This window comes from Ursus maritimus, unplaced genomic scaffold, assembly GCF_017311325.1.
Source record: "Ursus maritimus isolate PB19 unplaced genomic scaffold, ASM1731132v1 scaffold_14, whole genome shotgun sequence".
Classification (NCBI taxonomy): domain Eukaryota; kingdom Metazoa; phylum Chordata; class Mammalia; order Carnivora; family Ursidae; genus Ursus; species Ursus maritimus.
This window is the reverse complement of record NW_024423786.1, coordinates 51,249,453-51,267,333: the sequence shown is the minus strand read 5'-3', so window position 1 is coordinate 51,267,333 and position 17,881 is coordinate 51,249,453. Positions and strand designations below refer to the sequence as shown.

The window sequence follows — 17,881 nt, the reverse complement described above, 5'->3', positions numbered from 1 at the left end:
AACGAGACGAGGAGGGGACGCAGGGGTGGGCGGGGAAAGGAGGAGATTCGGTAGGAACCTTCCCAGAAAGGGCAAATAAACACTCCAAATGGGGAAAAGTTAAAAACAAAAAACCCGCAAACCCTCAACATGTGCTCTCCCACGTGGCCCAGACTCCATCCCAGCTCGGGCCTCCGTTGGCGTTCTTAAATAAGCTCCGTGAGGTTTTGTGGCACCCTTGAGGAATGCCTGCGTGGCCCCACGCTTGGTTTATCTTCAGGTCTCAAGCTTGGAGCATTCTCTGTTCATCTCTCCAGCCTTCTCATCCTTCTGGAAATTTCTATGGCATCTTCAACACCCGGAGGCTTCTATTTAACTCTGTTGAGTTTCCTTTAGTGAGTGCAGGGATCTGCTGATGTACGTCGGTCCTGAGAGGGTTTGCAGTGAGAGTGACCCCAGGCTACTTATCTGTCTTTGCCTTTCCCAGAAGCAGAGACGCTTTGGTAAATGGCACGCTTCTCTCGATGCCTCAGTTTACTTACCTGTCAAGTGCAGATAACAGTAGTTCTTATTTGTTCGGACTGTGGGAGCACACGAGTCACCCAGGCTTCACAGCCTTGACCCTGTGGACGTTTGGAGCCAGCTCGTGCTCTGCCGCGGGGCCGTCCTGTGCAGGGAGAGGAGCGGCGTCCCTGCCTCCCCACCCGACATGACCAGCGCTGTCTGTATCGTACTCATTCATGGGTCTTTAGAGTAGCCGTCCCCTCCCCTTCATGGGTCCAAAGCCGGTGTTTTGAGCTGGCGAGGGATCCGACCCCTTTTCCAGCAGCTGGCGAGGGGTGTGGGCTGTGAGCCGCCTCCTGTCCCGCTCCCCTTACCGCCCACAGCAGACGGGCCCCCCAGCAATGCCTCATGCAATGGGCTGTTTCCAAAGTGCATCGCAACCCCAAAAGGGTGACGTGGGGATAAAATACGATTCTAAAATGGGTCCCTTCGAATGCCTACCATCGCTTCTCATATGAATAGACGTTTTCCCAGAGCCATCGATGTGTGACATTTAAAAAAAAAATTCTTTCTTGGGTTTTTTCCCCCATGACCCTGAGTCCAAAAGAGCATTAAATGTCACTGTCATGGGGGCGGTTACTGTTTTACCCGTTAAAAACAAAATGCTGCTGGGCGTAAGGAAACGGCTGAGTCAGTTGTGATGTTTAAATGTAGTCAAGTTTGGCATCTGAGGGGGACCCCAGCTGGCCAGGTCTCCCGGGGCGGGGTATTTTCTCTGACTCCCCCCACCGCCCGCCTTGCTGTGTTCCCTGCATCTGGTGGAGACGATGTCATTTGGCGGGTGGGAGACGTGGTCCACAGTCCACGGGCAGGGCACCCTTGGGCTGCTCAGAGGGAATGTGGCTTCCACTGTGTCAGAAGCAGGAGGTCTGTCTGAATGAGTTCTGTCTGTCCTCAAAGTGGTTGGTTTTGTTTTCACAGAAAATCCTCTTCAAGCCCTGGTGCTGAGGACACTAGGTACGACTCACCTGCAGGAGGTCTGCGTGGCCGCTGGGGGCTGCCCAGCGCGGGGCCGCGGGCCAGGCAGGGCAGGAAGCATGCCGTGTGCCTTTGAGACTCCAGAGGCGTCCATGGCTTTAATGCATGCGGTGGGCTGCTCTGCCGAGACCAGAGGCTTCCTGAATTCCTACGTGACCTGCCTTCACCCTCCAATGGGCTCTGGGCGTGAATGTCGGGAACAAATCCGCACTAACGCACTCTTACTAAAATAGAATCAAGGGGCGCCTGGCCGGCTCAGTCAGTGGAGTCAGTGACTCTTGATCTCTGGGTCATGAGTTCGAGCCCCACGTTGGGGGGCTTAAAAAAACCAACAAAACAGAATAGAGGGGGTACTTTCTGGGCACCTGGTAGATGCCACACATTTCCCTCCATGCACTCACTCTCTGAACATACATTTATCGGCACCTATGGCGTGGGTCGGGCTATGCCTGGAGCTGAGTCTGAGCCACGTGCCGCAGGTAGTGGGGGGAGCCTGCTTTGTGTGCAGAATGTTTTTATTTGGTGTGACAAGTACGGGGCTGCAGGCGTGAGAGCAAAGGTGTGCCGTGTTGCAGAACCCCACCGAAGACCGGGTGGGTGGCTTCCCTCCGGTTTGCGTCTTGAAGCCCCAAGGGTGTTTGTCCTGGAGGAGAGGACAGGCAGAGAGAAGCTGGGGAAAGGAAGGCCTTGGGATAAATCACGGGTCCCTGGGAGGAGCCAGAGGGGAGACTGGAAAGGCAGGTCAGGGCCATGGGGAGGGGTTTTATTCTCTCAGCGGCGGATTTGCTGCTTAGTTTCAGGCTTATTTGTGTGGCCCTGATCTGACCTCTAGTGGCGATTTGGAATATAACCTGCAGTAAAGAAAGGCCTAGACATTGGAGGCGTGGGTCCAGATCAGGGCCTCTCAAATCTTCAGACGTACTGACATTTAGGGTCAGATCATTCTCAGTTGTGGGGCCCGCCCTGTGCGTGGTAAGAGCGGCATCTCTGGTCTCTGGTCTCACAACGTCCGTAGCTCACAGTTCCCCCAAGTAGTGGCAACCAACCATGTCCCCAGACACGCCAGACGTCCCCCAGTGAGGGGGTGGGGGGAGGAAGAGGGGCAGCCCCGGCCCTGCTTGAGGGCCACTGGTTTGGTATGAGATTGTGGGGTGTGTAGGCAGCGGAGACTGTGGGAACCCAAAACCACAGAGAGCAGGGGGTGACTGCATGTACGTTCGGCTTGTTTGATGAGAACTTTTCATGTTTCCAGTTGTTTGGACAACTATTTCTTGGTAGTTATTCCTCAGGCACTAGTGTCGTGGTCATTTGGGAAAAGGCGCATTTGTGCCTGGATGGAAATATTCTGAATCTTGGAAACGTGAGTCTCTTTTTGGTTTCTGTCCAAGAACTATCACTGGTCTTTGCATATGAAGAGACCATACAAATAACTTTAATGCGTGTCATCCCCCCCCACCACGTAGGGTTTGTCTTCTGACTACAGTGCAGTAGGAACTAAAAATTGGCTTCAAACATTTGAACAGAACAGTGCTTCTTGGTGATTTGAAGTTGATCACGTTGATACCTTTCGGGAGAAGCAGACGTGGAGACTTTCATTAAAGTCCTTTTGGAAAATAGTGGGAATGAGAATATCATGTACCTTAAATTTGTAGAATATTGCCCAAGCTGGGCTTCGATGTGAATTAGTAGCCTTCAGTGATTTTGCAAGTTAAGAAAAAAACCTAAAAAGGTAAAAATAGAAATGTATTGCAGGGGAGGGGACATCAAGATCGCTGAACTTGCAAATATAAGGGTGAAAACCACAAATAACCAGAAGTAAAACGGGTGAACTAAAATGACGGTTGAAGGAAGATTTTAATGTTGACAGTCTTGGGTTATTCAATTTGAAGCTTTCGATGAGGAGGGAAGTTTTAATTTGATCTGATTCAGGATGAAGCAGAAAAAATTAAATATTCTAATAACTTTGGTAAATGACTAAAAATTACGTCTCAGAAAGGCCCTGGGCCCAGAGAATTTTACAGATGAGTTATTTCAAACTCTGTAATATGGAAACTTTTCTTTTCTTTCTTTTTTTTTTTTTTAAAGATTTTATTTATTTATTCGACAGAGATAGAGACAGCCAGCGAGAGAGGGAACACAAGCAGGGGGAGTGGGAGAGGAAGAAGCAGGCTCCTAGCGGAGGAGCCTGATGTGGGGCTCGATCCCAGAACGCCGGGATCACGCCCTGAGCCGAAGGCAGACGCTTAACCGCTGTGCCACCCAGGCGCCCCCAATATGGAAACTTTTCTGAGCATAGAGATCTATGGAAATCTTTCCAGGGCATTTATGAAAGTAACATAACGCCCCTTAGCAGAACTTGGTGTAGCTGCTCTGTTGACAGAAGGCCCAGGACCAGCCAGTGTGAGACTTCAGGTCCAAATGTCCTGAATGAAACAGCGTGCTGATAATATCGTTTCACTCAGAAGTACAAGGATAGTTTATGATCAGGAGATAAGGATAATTCATCAAGGGGCCCAGTAAGGAAAATCATATGATAATCTCATGAGACAGCATTAATGAACAATTCCTAATTTAGGGAAACGAGTGAAAAAGAGGCCTTTTAGAAAAGCGGGAGTAGAATACTTCTGCTACAAGGTAAATAAATATTACCTAGATGAAACCAACACCAGGCTAACATGGTACTTAAACTGTCCCTGTTATGTTGAGAAGGAAGCCCAGTGTCGTCATTACCAATTAACGTGTTCCTGGGTATCTAGCCAATGCAGTAAGACCCAAAACAGAAATGAGAATAGCGAAGAATGGATTGTGGGAAGCAACGTCATTGAGATTCGCAGATAGCCCCGCACAAGGGGTGGACGTGCTGTGGCGTTAGGGGCGTGGCAGGCTGGCTGCCCTGGGTGGGGCGGGTGTGTGTGTGTGTGTTTGTCAATGAAGTTTTATCAGAACGCAACCACTCCCGTTTGTTTACACTGTGTGTGTGCTACTTTCAAGCTACAATAGCTGGAAAGCCATTGGAAGTTGAGTAGAGGCAAAAAGAACTTGGTGACACAGGTCCCGCAAAATCCAAAATATTTCCTTCCTACCATCGACAGGAAAAGTGTGCGGACTCTTTTTCTAGTGTGTTCCTTGAAAACCCAAGGATGTCAACTATGAGGCTCTTAGAGGAGAGTTTGGGAAAGAAGGTACAATATGAATAAACAAAAAGCACGGCGATGCACTAGGAACAGTTAGAACAGAAAACAGAGGAGACGTTCCCTTTTGTAATCGCCATACTACCTTGGTAATGCCATGGAGAATTAACTGTAAGGAGAAAACGTAAACGTCTGCTGAGCGCCAAGATTGTCCAGATACATGTGAAAGACAGTTTCCAATCATTTAAAGAAAAGTCACGGGTCGTAGGGTTGATACAGTGTTAATATCCTTAGTGAATAAACAGGCAGAGTAGGAACAGTGAGGAAAGCACTAGAACATCATAAAACGGAGGAGAAAGGAGGACACTTCCCTAGAGAAACACAAGGAAGGAAAGACGAGATCACACGGGATGGTATCAAGAGATGTGAAAAAGGAACAGTGCCTTGTTTTTCAGTCAATCTCTTGGGTTGAAAATCGGCAAACAAAGAAACAAACGAACCCCAAAGAACCCTTCAGCTCTGAGTACTGATGAGGTTATCCCGAGGTGCAGTTTCAGGGGCTGTTGATGAGACACCCTCCGCCACCCGCCGGTCAGTATAAAGGTCCCGGAGAGCAATTTCGCTGTACCGATGAAGAGGCACAGCCTAGTGATTTCCCTTCTCAGAGTCTAGTTTTAGGATCTAATAAGACAATCCAACAATGATCAAAGCAATATTTATAAGAGCAAAAAACCCTGGGGATACTCTCCTCAGAGGTCCTGCGGGCTCGGTTCCAGACCCACCTTTGTAAGACGAATACTGCAATAGAGCAGGTCACATGATCTTTGATTTCCCAGTGCGTATAAGTGTTCTGTTGATACCAGACTAGTCTACTAGGTGTGCCATGGCATTACGTCTAACAAAACAGTGCACACACCTTAAGTAAAAAATATTGCTGCAAAATGCAAGCTATCATCAGGGCGTTCAGTGAGCCGCACCCACCGATCACAGGTCACCGTAACAAACATGATAATAATGAGGAGGCTTGAAATAGTGGGAGAATCCCCAAAAGGTGACCCAGAGACACAGAGTGAGGAAATGCTCCTGGACAGTGGTGCTCGTAGACTTGGCCGACGCGGGGCGGCCACAGACCTTCAGTTTGTAAAAATGCAGGATCTGCAAAGCACAATAGAGCCAAATGCAATAACGTGAGGCATATTTGTATTAAGTAAAATAGGAGAATGGTTGGTCATTTATGGTTCGTGCATTAAATTGAGTATTTTCCAGTTTTCCAAGTTTTCTGCAGTGAGCATGTGCTCCTTTTGTACCAGGGAGGGAAAACCTTCACCTTGAAAAAGACAAAACATCAATTCTGTGCTAAGTACTTAAGGCATTTGTTTTAAGGGAGCTCTTTGATGAATGTTTCCAACAGAACAAATGAACAAAGGATTACAAAACTAGCCTGGTCCTCATTATACCTACACATAATATTTCTAGGGAAAAAAAATTGCACCCAGGAAACGGAGGGCAGTGGAATGATGAATCATATAAATTTTCTCTATGCTGTTTGTGTATGTGTGTTTATAAATTCTTAGGCTATTGAATCTATTTCTTAATTTCTTCTTAATTGGGGGGAAATGTGTGTCGACTGCATGGGTTTGTTTTTTTAACCCACTTGAGTGGTAAGTTTTTTTTTTTAACCCAAGAATTGAAATGTAGTCACTACGATGGTGCAGATGCCCTATGTGGTCATAAGAATTAGAAGATGCGTGTTTCCTGTTTAGACTGATGATGCTGGCCGGTAGTTTGGGCTGTTGGGCTCATGCCATTTGACAGGGTTCCTGAAGTTAGATTCTGACATGCTTTGGGCATCTCATCTTTAACACTGACCCGGGGTGGCTGATTAATCTGCGACATGACAACGTGAAATCAAGCATGTTGAGGGGAATATTGGTGTGTGTCCCCTGTGGATGGTCCTGGAGCCCCGTCCCCTCGAGGGCATCCTGAAAGCTGCTCTGGGTTGTAATTCCGGGCAACCTGCATTTAATCTGTGTGCCTCCTTGCATCCCCACCGCACCAGTCTTTGATTTTTGAGCCTTTTATTCCCCAGCAGCATTTTTGTCTTAAAAGACGGCGATCGCGTGACCATGTGTGCCCTGCTTTCATGACAGGCCATCGCGGAAACGCAGGGCCCTCGGTGACGTTGCCAATGTGACGGCGGCCCCGCCCACGGTTCCGGGTTTCCCCAACACCTCCACCAGCGCACCCACGAGCCCGGAGGAGCACAAGCCCTTCGAGAAAGTGGTGAACAAGGAATCCCTGGTCATCTCTGGGCTGCGTCACTTCACTGGCTACCGCATCGAGCTGCAGGCTTGCAACCAAGACTCCCCAGAGGAGAGGTGCAGCGTGGCGGCTTATGTCAGCGCCAGGACCATGCCCGAAGGTGGGTGGTCACGTCGTGGCGCCTGGAGACCCAGGCTGACCAAGGGGCAGCTCTCTGTCCGTTAGGCAGTGTAGGTGTGTACTTGAACTCACCTGCCTTTATGGTTTCTTATTTTCATTTGCGCCCGACGTCATTGAGATACCAGTTGACCTCCAGCATTGGGTATGTCTAAGGTGTACAGCGTGTCAATTTGATACGTGTACGTGGTGCAGTATGATGACCACCGTAGCATTAGCTGCTCCCTCCGTCACAATACATGGCTGCCACTTCTTTCTCTATAGTGAGAACACTTAAGATCTCCTCTCTTAGCACGTCCCGGGTGTGTAGTAAGGTATTGTTAACTCTGGTCACCATGCTGTACGTTAGATCGCTACGACTTCTTCGTCTTCTAAGCTGGAAGTTTGTACCCTTTGGTTCATATCCTTGCATTACCCGCCCCGCCCTGCCCCGCCCCCAGCCCCTGGTAACCACCATTCTGCTCTCTGTTATCCGTGACTTCTGCCTTTTTCGAGTCCACGTATAAGTGAGATCACACAGTGTGTGTCTTTCTGTCTGACGGATTTCAATGAGCAGAATGCCCTTAGGCTCCATCCGTATTTGCCTGTGTTACTGTTTGATTGCACGAGTCGCGCCACATGTATGGTATTAATCAGGGTTCTCCAGAGAAACAGAACCAGGGGGATATGAGCTAGATGGACAGATGGGTAGACAGGTATGTAGACAGTCCCGTGAAGAAGTGAGTTTTACATGTCCATTTTCCCACGAGGAAGGTGGGAGACAGGAAAGTTACGCAAGCAGCCCCGAGGTGGTTTGCTCAGCGGGTAGGTGGTGGAGGTGGGATTTGATCCAGGGGTCAGGTGCCAGGCTCTAAACACTGCTCTTTACAGCTAAGGCAGACGACATTGTTGGCCCCGTGACCCACGAAATCTTCGAGAACAACGTTGTTCACTTGATGTGGCAGGAGCCAAAGGAGCCCAACGGTCTGATCGTGTTGTATGAAGTGAGTTACCGACGCTACGGTGATGAGGTAAGACTCCTGCTGCTTGGGTGTGTCAGAGCTGTCGCTGGTACCCCTCCCTCTTCTTAAATCCGGACCCAAACGCTTCGCCAGTTAGCTGTGTTGTCATTAGGACTCCATGCCTCGATTTATAACTTTCCAGGGAGACGGGTGAGAAATCTGCAAAGTGTGCCCATCTGCAAACTGACTTATTCCCTCAGTTTCTCACATCGCTTCTCCCATTTCAGCCCCGTCCGACAAGACGAATGATGGCAGCCTGCATTTGTGTCCCTCCTGACATGACAGGAGACCCGTTTCACTTTCGACAGACTTCTCTGAGTCTGGGGAGAAATCACTTAAGATCTTAATAATAAGGAACGTTTCGTTCACTGCCAGACGCCGTGCGGGGTGGTGGGGGAACACAGAGATGCCCGAGATAGGGCGTCTACGCAGAGCAGAAAAGGAGCCAAGCTGTCCTGAGGGGTCACCGTGTGTCTCGCACACATCACACACCGTACACACAGCCGTATCTCCTCGATCCTGTTTCATCTCGTCTGAGTCAGGCCAAGCGGCCCCATGATTTCTAGGGACTGCTAAAAACGAAAATGCTGCCAATTCTAATTGTAAGTTGGTGTTGCTTCTGAGCTGCTTTGCAGTTTCAGCGATGCCAAAATGTGAAAATAATATGCCTCTCAGGACGGATGAAATGCAGGAAATCCTCAGAATAACCCAGCGAGCTTGGTATGGAGGCAGCCAGAACTTTTTGTCCAGGGTCCATGAGAACACAGTCAGGATTCAAACCCAAGACGCTCCGATGTTCTAACCCGAGGGTTGGTACCTTTATTTTTCTGTCAAGGGCCAGGTACTGAACATACTTGGCTTTGCAGCCGGACGGCCTCTGTCGCCAATACTTAGCTCTGCTGTTGCAGCTTGAAAGCCACCTTAGGGGCGATGCACACTAATGGGTACGGTTGTGTGCCGATGAGACATGTGTTTACAGAAACAGGCAGCAGGCTGGCGTTGGCCTGCCCCCGCCCTAAGCCGCGCCCGTAACTACTGTGGGGTGCATCTCCATCCCCAGAAGGGCTGGGGTCTGCTCCTGCCTGGAGGCACGCTGGCCGGGGCTTGAATCACCTGCGGATAATTCTCCCCTTGACCGTGTGACCTCAAGCATATAAGTCGCATCTCCTCCGGGTTTGACGGAGCCCTGCCCTTGTCCCAGACACAGCACGGAGTCCTTTGCAGCCGTCCATTTGAACCTCGCAGTGACCCGATCAGGTGGGATCTCTTAGTGTCTCCTTTCTTGGCCAGGAGTGTGGAGGAGCTGAGTGGGCTCGCTCAGGGTCACGCACCCAGCGCTTAAATCCAGGCTGTTGGGCTCTGGAATCTATCATCTGCCGCCGAGGGCGGTCACTTAGGTCAGAGACCGTTTTCTATAAATGGCCAGAGAGTTAAAGTTTTTAGTTTTGGGAGCCATAAAGTCAGGCTTGGCCTGAGGGTTTTTGTTTGTTTGTTTTAGAATAACACCTTTATTGTGATACATTCACATACCATAAAATTGGTGGAGCGTGCAATTCTTGATCTTGGGGTTGTGAGTTCGAGCCCCACCTTGGGCGTAGAGATGACTTAAAAATAAAATCTTTAAATACAATAAAATAAAATATACAATTCAATGGTGGTTTTTTTTTTTTTTAAGGTATTTTACAGTTTTTAAGTAATCTCTACACCCAACATGGGAGTCACACTCACAACCCTGAGACCAGGAGTCGCACGTTCCACCAACTGAGCCAGCCAGGCGCCCCCTACAGTTCAGTGGTTTTTAGTAATTCACAGAGTTGTGCGACGATGACCACATCAATTTCAGAGTATTTTCATCACCCTAAAAAGTATCCCCCAATCTCCCCTGCCTCGTCTCCCTCCAGCCTCTGTGCACCACTCACCTACTTTCTGTCTCTCTGGATTTGCCTGTTCTCGACACTTCCTATAAATGAATCGTACAGCACATGGCCTTCTGTCGCTGGCGTCTGTCATCATCATAACGTTTCCGAGGTCCTTCCGAGCCAGCGTGTCAGCGCCCCCTTCCTTTTCATGACTGAGCAATACTCCACATGTGGATGGACCACATTTTGTTGTCCACTCATCTGTCGATGGACATTTGGGTCGTTTTCACCTTCTGGCCGTTGTGAGTAATGCTGCTCAGAGCGTTTGCGTGCACGTGTTTGTGCGGACGCGTAAGGTTTCAGATCTCCTGGGTGCATATCAAGGGATGGAACTCTTGGTACTTGTGCCAGCTCTTTTAAGGAGATGCCCACTCTTTCCCCAAGTGGCTGCACCATTTTCTGTCCCCACCGGTAGTGTCTGAGAGTTCCAGTTTCTCCACACGGTCGCCGACATGTGTTCTGGGCTATCTTTTTGACTAGAGCCACGCTGGTGGCTGTGAATGGTATCTCGATGTGCATTTTCCTGATGGCTCATTTGGACCTGAGTTTTTGTGCCTTTCCCTGAACCCATGGGACTCATCAGCCTCAGGCAGCCCCGGGCAGTTGGGCTCGGCCCTGGAACCGGGGTGGGGTTGAGGATGGGAGGCAAGAGCCCCTCAAGGGGGAGGGGCAGCTTCCAAAGAGAGTTTGGGGTGTTGTTGGCAGCAAGGAAGAGAATATGGATTCTGGGCAGTGAGCAACACATTTCCACTGCAGACCCTCCTTGGTTTNNTTCCTGCTGCTGTGACCAGCTCTTTCCCATTTGCATCATATTTGCCAGTGTTGAGCACTGAAGTCCTACATCCTAGGAACCCCATGGTCCTGGGTAAACTGGGACAGTTGGGTACCCTACTGGCATAAATGCTCCCAGCTGTCTTCCACTGGACTGCCTCCCCCGTTCCTGAGTCACCAGTAGGAATCCCCACTAAGCCTTTGTCCCCCATGGGGCAGCACCAATCCCAGACAGAGTGGCCCTGTTTGCCCTTTAGGGGAACAGATTTTGGGTGTGGAGGGTTGGAAATAGGAGAGAGGGAGAAATTACGATCACCTTTTAAAAAACCTTTTCATGGACAAGATGGTGGATCACCTCCAGTATTTTTGTTTATTGCCTGGTATCACTTTGAAAAAGTAAGAAAATATTGTAAAAAAAATTTTTTTGTTTACACACCATTAATACTGTTGGGGTATGATTTTGCCAAAATCTACAAAATCGTCTGTAACATTTGATGGGAGGTTTTTTTGGTTTTGGTTTTTGGTTTTGGGGTTTTTTTGGTATTTGCGAGGTTAGTAGCTGAGATCACCTCTAGCTGCTTCACTTTCGAATCTCTCTTTCCCTGAATCTCACATTCGAGTCATTTGCCCTCTTACCTCGTCTCCTCTCTGCTCAGAAGACCCTGGCCCCAGGGACCACCCCCTCCCTGAAAGGAGCATGGCTTTTGACTTGTGGTGTTCTCCTATCTTTCAGTGTCTTTCATGGTTTTTAGCTTCTTCCTTGTTGGCACAAACCTTCATGTCATTGGCTTCTTTACTCTTTGTCAGGTTTCGCTTCTCATTTCGCTTTTTGTTTTTGTTTCTCGGTATCTGTGGAGACAGCTGCCTCAGGGTCTAGTTCCTTCCCTTCAGGCTCCCTTCCCGGTCCTCTCACCCGATGAGGTGTGTGGGGTCCGTGGCCGGCCTTAGAGGGTACATTTCCCCTTTGTCCCCGATAGCAGCTACCTTCGGTTTCTATATTTGCTTATTTGTCCCGTTCTACTTGGTGACTCATCGGACTTGGAGGAACCTTTGGACCGGAGCCCCCACCCCTGCCGCCAGCCTGATCCAGCCCGATCTGTTTTCTTGCTGTTATTGTCACATGACGAGCACGGGAGTTTTTACGTTTCTTTCTCTGCCCACTAAAATTTTCCAGTCCAGCTCTCTGCATGCACTATTAACTTGGAGCTGTTTTGGAAAGTTTTTAAAATTTGGCCCGACGCGTGCAGGGTTCATGGTCTCACTTCCCAGTGAGCCTCTCGCCTCTCCTGCTAAGCTCTGGGTTGATCTCTGTGTACGCAGTTATCACTGGGGTGTGTGTGCTTTACTTATCTCCTCTCTGTTTTCAGAGATGGAGGTAGGTGCCCACTCTTTTTCAGAATGGTCAAATACATCAAATCAAATCAAGAGGCCGCACCAGGGGAAGGAAGGAGCTTTAAAATTTGACCTTAAGACATTAAGCCCATGCATGTGTTTGGTTTTGAGGCCAGGAGGTGTGGGGGCAAAGCCTGAAATTTGATTTAGGTCATGTGGGTCTCTTCTTTCCCATCCTTCTGGGGCTTTCGAGCGGCCTGGTGACAATGCCCCACAGTGGTTCCAAAAAGGTTGGGAGCCAGATGGCTCTGGATTGAAGGGTGGCTGGCCCAGGCACTTACCAGCAAGGAGACCTCCGACCAACCATTTCGTCTCTTCAACCAGGGGTCGGCAAACTATTTTCGTACGCCTGGGTTTGTACAGCTTGAGATCTAAGAATCGCTTTCGTATCTTAAAATGGCTGGAAAAAAAATTCACAACGTCGAGAGAAGCATAGTGTCACGACACGTGTCAACTGAAGGTGAAGTTCGGTGTCGGGCGTCCACCACCTTCCGTGGGCACACAGCCACGTCCGTCTGTGGACGGATGTTACGGATTTGGGATTGGTCTCCGGCTGCCTTCTCGCTATAGCAGCAGAAGTGAGTGGGCCACAGAGACCGTCCGGCCCCCTTTACAGCCGAAGTTCACGGACCTCTGCCCCGGGCCCCCCGCGTCCTTGTCTCCGGCATGAGGCGGCGCCCCGGGGCGGTTGTCGTAACCGGTCCAGGTCAGATGCGTGGCCTGCGGTTTAGGAAGGTTGGCTGTTATCCGTGATGACAGCCTCCGCGTCTGCTCCTTCCCCGGAGAGCGATGGGGGATGGGCACTCCCGAGTGGCGAAGGACGACCGCACACCCGCCCCCTCTGCGCCCTTGTCTTGCAGGAGTTGCACCTCTGTGTCTCCCGCAGACACTTTGCTCTGGAGCGGGGCTGCAGGCTGCGCGGGCTGCCGCCGGGGAATTACAGCGTGCGAGTCCGGGCCACCTCCCTGGCCGGCAACGGCTCCTGGACAGAAGCCACTTACTTCTACGTGACAGACTATTGTAAGTCTGCGCGGCGACTCTGGTCGGGTCTGCGCTTGGGGCTGGACATGGCAGGACATTTCAGAGGATGGCCGGGGAAGCCTGGAGGCTGTGCCCACTGGCCCTGGACTTGACCTCCGGGTCTGCTGGCTGCCGCGGTGTGACCTGGGCAATGTGCTTGCCCTCTCTGAGCGTTTACTTCCTCATCTGACCATGGGGATAATAATAGGAGCCCCCCCCCCCCACCTTGGAGGTGAAAGGAGGTTTTGGTGATATGATGAATGTCAAGTGGCTGGCCCACGGCATGTCTGATGAATACATTAGCTCCTGCTACTAGTGTCCTAATATTTGATTTTTGATGGGTTGTGCCCTCCAAGGGAGAACATGGGAGCTTGCCTACTGAGTCTCAGATGTTCTCTTGATATGCAGGCAGTGAGTGCTGCCATTGGGTGAGCAGGGCACACTGTGGACAGCAGGGTGGGAGGCTGGGGAAGGCTGAAGTGGTCAGGGAATGCTTCCTGGAGGTGGTGACATCTTGAGTGAGACCCGGAAGAATGTACAAGTGGGGACAAAACAAGATGGTCATCCTGGCATGTGATAGGAGCCTAGACACTTGACTGAGTGAACAAATGACTTGGAAGGAGGGGAGATTCTAGACTGGGAGGAGTGGGAGCCTGGGTGGGAGAGGTGAGACAAGGCTCCTGCTTGGCCGGCTGGACTGTCACATACCAGGCCTGGTGGGACTTTGGAAAGTGGGAAGTGACTCTTGCTGGGAAGGCTCTGGCCAGCGTCAAGGCTGGGGTGAGCGTCTGGACACCAGCTGGGTGTGCGACACTGCGATTCTGATGCCGCCTAGTGGAGTGAGCACAGAACCTGCCAGGTTAGGAGCACGGTTCCCAGCAAGACGGCCCTCACTTCAGATGGCAGGTGCGAATCGAAGGTTCTCCAAGCCCCCCGCACATCTGACCAGCTGGCAGCAAACTCAGGGGTTCCCACGACCTCCCTCAGATTCAGTCATTAGCTCGATCAGCTCGCAGAGCTCAGGAAAGTGCTGTATTACAAGGATGGTGTCACATAAAGGCTATCAGTTGGGACCACCCAAACGAAGAAACAGAGGGGAGGGCTGGGAGGGTCCAGGACGCTGAGCTCCTGTGTCTTCTCCCGGTGGGATCAGGACGTGTGGCGTTGCCCTCCCGGCATACCCGTGTGTTCACCAGCCAGGGAACCCCCCTGAGCTCTGGTGTCGAGGGTGTCACTGGCTAGGCATTGCTGATCATATCGTTGGCTGTGTGATGGAACTCCATCTCCAGCCCCTCTGCCCCCTGGAGGTCAGACTGGCGCAGGCCCCAACCTTCCAATCACATGCTTGGTCTGCTGGTGACCGGCCCCCATCCTGGGTCGTCTCATCTCATAGCATAAGCTCAGGTGTGTTCCAAGGGGCTCGTCAGTAGCAAAGACACTCTTATTACCCAGGATAATTTAAGAATTTGGAGTCTGTCTCTCAAGAACCAGGGATACCGTGAATAAAATTCCAAGGAAAACATCGAAGTGGGAGAAACATTTGTGACATCATTGACAAAGAGTTAATATCCTTGATATAAAATGAATATAAATATAAATATAAATAATATAAATATAAATATGGTACATGAATAGAACATATATGTATCCTAACACAAGACTAGGCAAAGAACTTAAATAGCCAATTTAAAAAAATATGTAAAGATAGAAAACATAAGAAAAAAAGTCCAACCTCAAAACCACACCAAAAAAAAAAAAAAAAGCACATTAAAACAAGATGTAATTTTTAACTTATTGAATTGGCAGGGCTTTTGTTTCTGTTTAATTATAGTACTTCGTGTTGTCCAAGAGTATAGACACATGGACATACTTTTTCGTGGTTGGGGAGTGCTAAAATATAGCAGTTTATTTAATTTTTAAAAGATTTTTATTTATTTATTTGAGGCAGCAAGCAAGAGAGAGCACATGAGCTTGAGGGGAGGGGCAGAGGGAGAGGGAGAAACAGACTTCGCACTGAACAGGGAGCCCGACGTGGGGCTCGATCCCAGGACCCTGGGATCACAACCCGAGCTGAAGGCAGACACTTGACCAACTGAGCCACCTGGGTGCTCCTAAAATATCCTACTTTAATAATATGTATCAAACATCTTATAAAGGCTCTTGCTATGTGAACCAACAAATTTTGGTTTTAGAAATTTTAGAAGTGGGATGGGGCGCCTGGGTGGCACAGCAGTTAAGCATCTGCCTTCGGCTCAGGGCGTGATCCCAGCGTTATGGGATCGAGCCCCACATCAGGCTCCTCTGCTATGAGCCTGCTTCTTCCTCTCGCACTCCCCCTGCTTGTGTTCCCTCTCTCGCTGGCTGTCTCTAACACTGTCGAATAAATAAATAAAATCTTTAAAAAAAAAAAAAAAGAAAGAAATTTTAGAAGTGGGGCGCCTGGGTGGCTCAGTTGTTAAGCATCTGCCTTCGGCTCAGGGCGTGATCCCGGCGTTCTGGGATCGAGCCCTGCATCAGGCTCCTCCGCTGGGAGCCTGCCTCTTCCTCTCCCACTCCCCCTGCTTATGTTCCCTCTCTCACTGGCTGTCTCTCTCTCTGTCAAATAAATAAATAAAATCTTTTTTTTTAAAAAAAGAAATTTTAGAAGTTTTAGAAATTTATCCTGAGGAAATGATCAGAGATGTCCAAAAAAGATACATGTTCAAGGAAATACAGCCCGGCATTACCAAAGATAGCAAAAACTCTGGGGAATTAGAATTCTTTATATTATAACGGGGAGGCAAGCAAGGCACCCAAGGGGCAAATTTTAAGGAGGCGCTCACCCCCAGGGCTGACCCTACATCTCCAGGGCACAGAGCAAGAGTTCTCAAATTTTGCACCCTGGGTGCTTCCCTTTCTTCACCCTGGTTCCAGTGGCCATGGCAATCGGCGGTGTGAGCAGGACTGTGGGGTCTGGGAAGCCGAGGCGGCGTGTGGGGGGTGCAGCCTGGCTCTCAGATTGTGTCCTGAGACCTGCTGAGTCCCGGCCACGTGGGGCCTCCAGCTTCCCTGCTGCTGAGAAGTAGGGACACGGAGGGATATGCAGACAACGCAGGTGACGGATAGGTTTCCTTTTCTCATGTTCCATTCAGCCACCAAATATTTACGGAGACTGTCTGTGGCCGGGAGCTGCCGGGAAGGGGAGGAGGCAGGTGGCTGTCATTTCAGGGAGGGGCAGGAGGGCATCTCAGGGTGTTGCTGGCCCCCGAGCACTTCCTCGGATGGCCTGGCTTGAAATCCCTGTGCCACGGGGGGTCAGCTCTGGGATTTGGGGCAAGACCCCTCCAGTCTCTGAGCTTCTTTTCCCAGTCTGTTAACTGGTCTTAGCCACGGCCCCTCCCGCCTTGGCTTACGTGATGATTAAGTAAAATCACCAGCACAGAGCACTTCAGATAGCACCTGGTGTGTTCCTAAGTGTTCGGTAAACCGCTATTGATAGGAAAGACCTTAGGGACCAGGGACCAGGTGTCCTCCGGGATTCCTTAGAACCCACTTTCCTCCTTGGCTTGGGAGAGTCTGGATACACGGGCATGTGGACAAACAGACAACTCAGCCTGACGTGCAAATTTAAAAAATGAAGGCTCCATAGCATTTCTTCGGTGAATTATTTGAAAGGATTTTTTTTTGAGAGGAGGACGCCTTAGCACCCAGGGTCCTGGTGAATTTTTCATTTGTAAGAGGTGCTGTTGGGCTTAAAATAGGCTATTTAATTTGTGGGGCCCACTGCAAAATGAAAATGCAGGGCCCCTTGTTTAAAAATCATGAAGACTTTTTTTTGGTTAAGATTTTACTTATTTGAGAGAGAGAGCACGAGCATGGGGGGGAGGGACAGGGGGAGAGGGAGAAGCAAACTCCTTGCTGAGCAGGGAGCCCGATGTGGGGCTTGATCCCAGGACCCTGGGATCATGACCTGAGCTGAAGGCAGATGTTTAATTGACAGAGCCACCCAGGCGCCCCTAAAAATTATTAAGACTTTCAAGATGGTGACAGTGGAGTGTTAGGGAGCATGGCCCTACCAAGTGTGGGGACTTGGGCGATGGCCGGGGTTACGTTCCCGTGAAGCTGGCCCTGGATGGAGGGCAGGGGGAAGGCTGGCAGCGGGCAGTGGTCTGGGGGTCAAGGCCTCTGAGCCTGCCGCCCAGCCCTGTGGAGCCAGCTGGTGTTTTAGGACTGCTGGAAAAGAAGGGCCCGGGAGCCCGGTGGAGAGGCTCGGGGACAAGGGAAGGGGCAGATGCGTGTGGGCTCCCATTATAGGCGTAGGTGTGATTTGTGATGTGAACACATTTTGATGTGAACCATTTATTTTCTCATTCTATTTCAGTAGATGTCCCATCGAATATTGCAAAAATCATCATCGGCCCCCTCATCTTTGTCTTTCTCTTCAGTGTTGTGATTGGAAGTATTTACCTGTTCCTGAGAAAGAGGTGGGTCCAGTGGCATCTGGTGAATTGTTAGACCGGCTCTCCAGGAGAGGAAGTATGCCTAGTTACAGGGAGAGCTGTAGCTAAGTGTGTTATAAATTTGACTGACATAAGCGATGTGGATAGCACGCAACTTACAGGTAATGGTCATAATAAGTACGTAACACTCTATCATAAATTCCCTCCAGCTGGTTGATTCTCACCAAATGTTTTGGTAGATTTTTCGC

The 17,881-nt window shown here is 50.0% G+C and overlaps 1 protein-coding gene across 1 annotated transcript in view; it reads left to right on the top strand.

Annotated features, from left to right (window-relative positions):
* The window catches only part of INSR (insulin receptor), a 108,138-nt gene that overhangs the window by 75,552 nt on the left and 14,705 nt on the right, over positions 1-17,881 (top strand). The window contains exons 10-14 of the mRNA XM_040629381.1: positions 1,465-1,500; positions 6,803-7,074; positions 7,962-8,101; positions 13,035-13,194; positions 17,558-17,657. Of these exons, the coding sequence (XP_040485315.1) occupies positions 1,465-1,500; positions 6,803-7,074; positions 7,962-8,101; positions 13,035-13,194; positions 17,558-17,657 (708 nt within the window). The remainder of the gene's footprint in view (positions 1-1,464; positions 1,501-6,802; positions 7,075-7,961; positions 8,102-13,034; positions 13,195-17,557; positions 17,658-17,881) is intronic.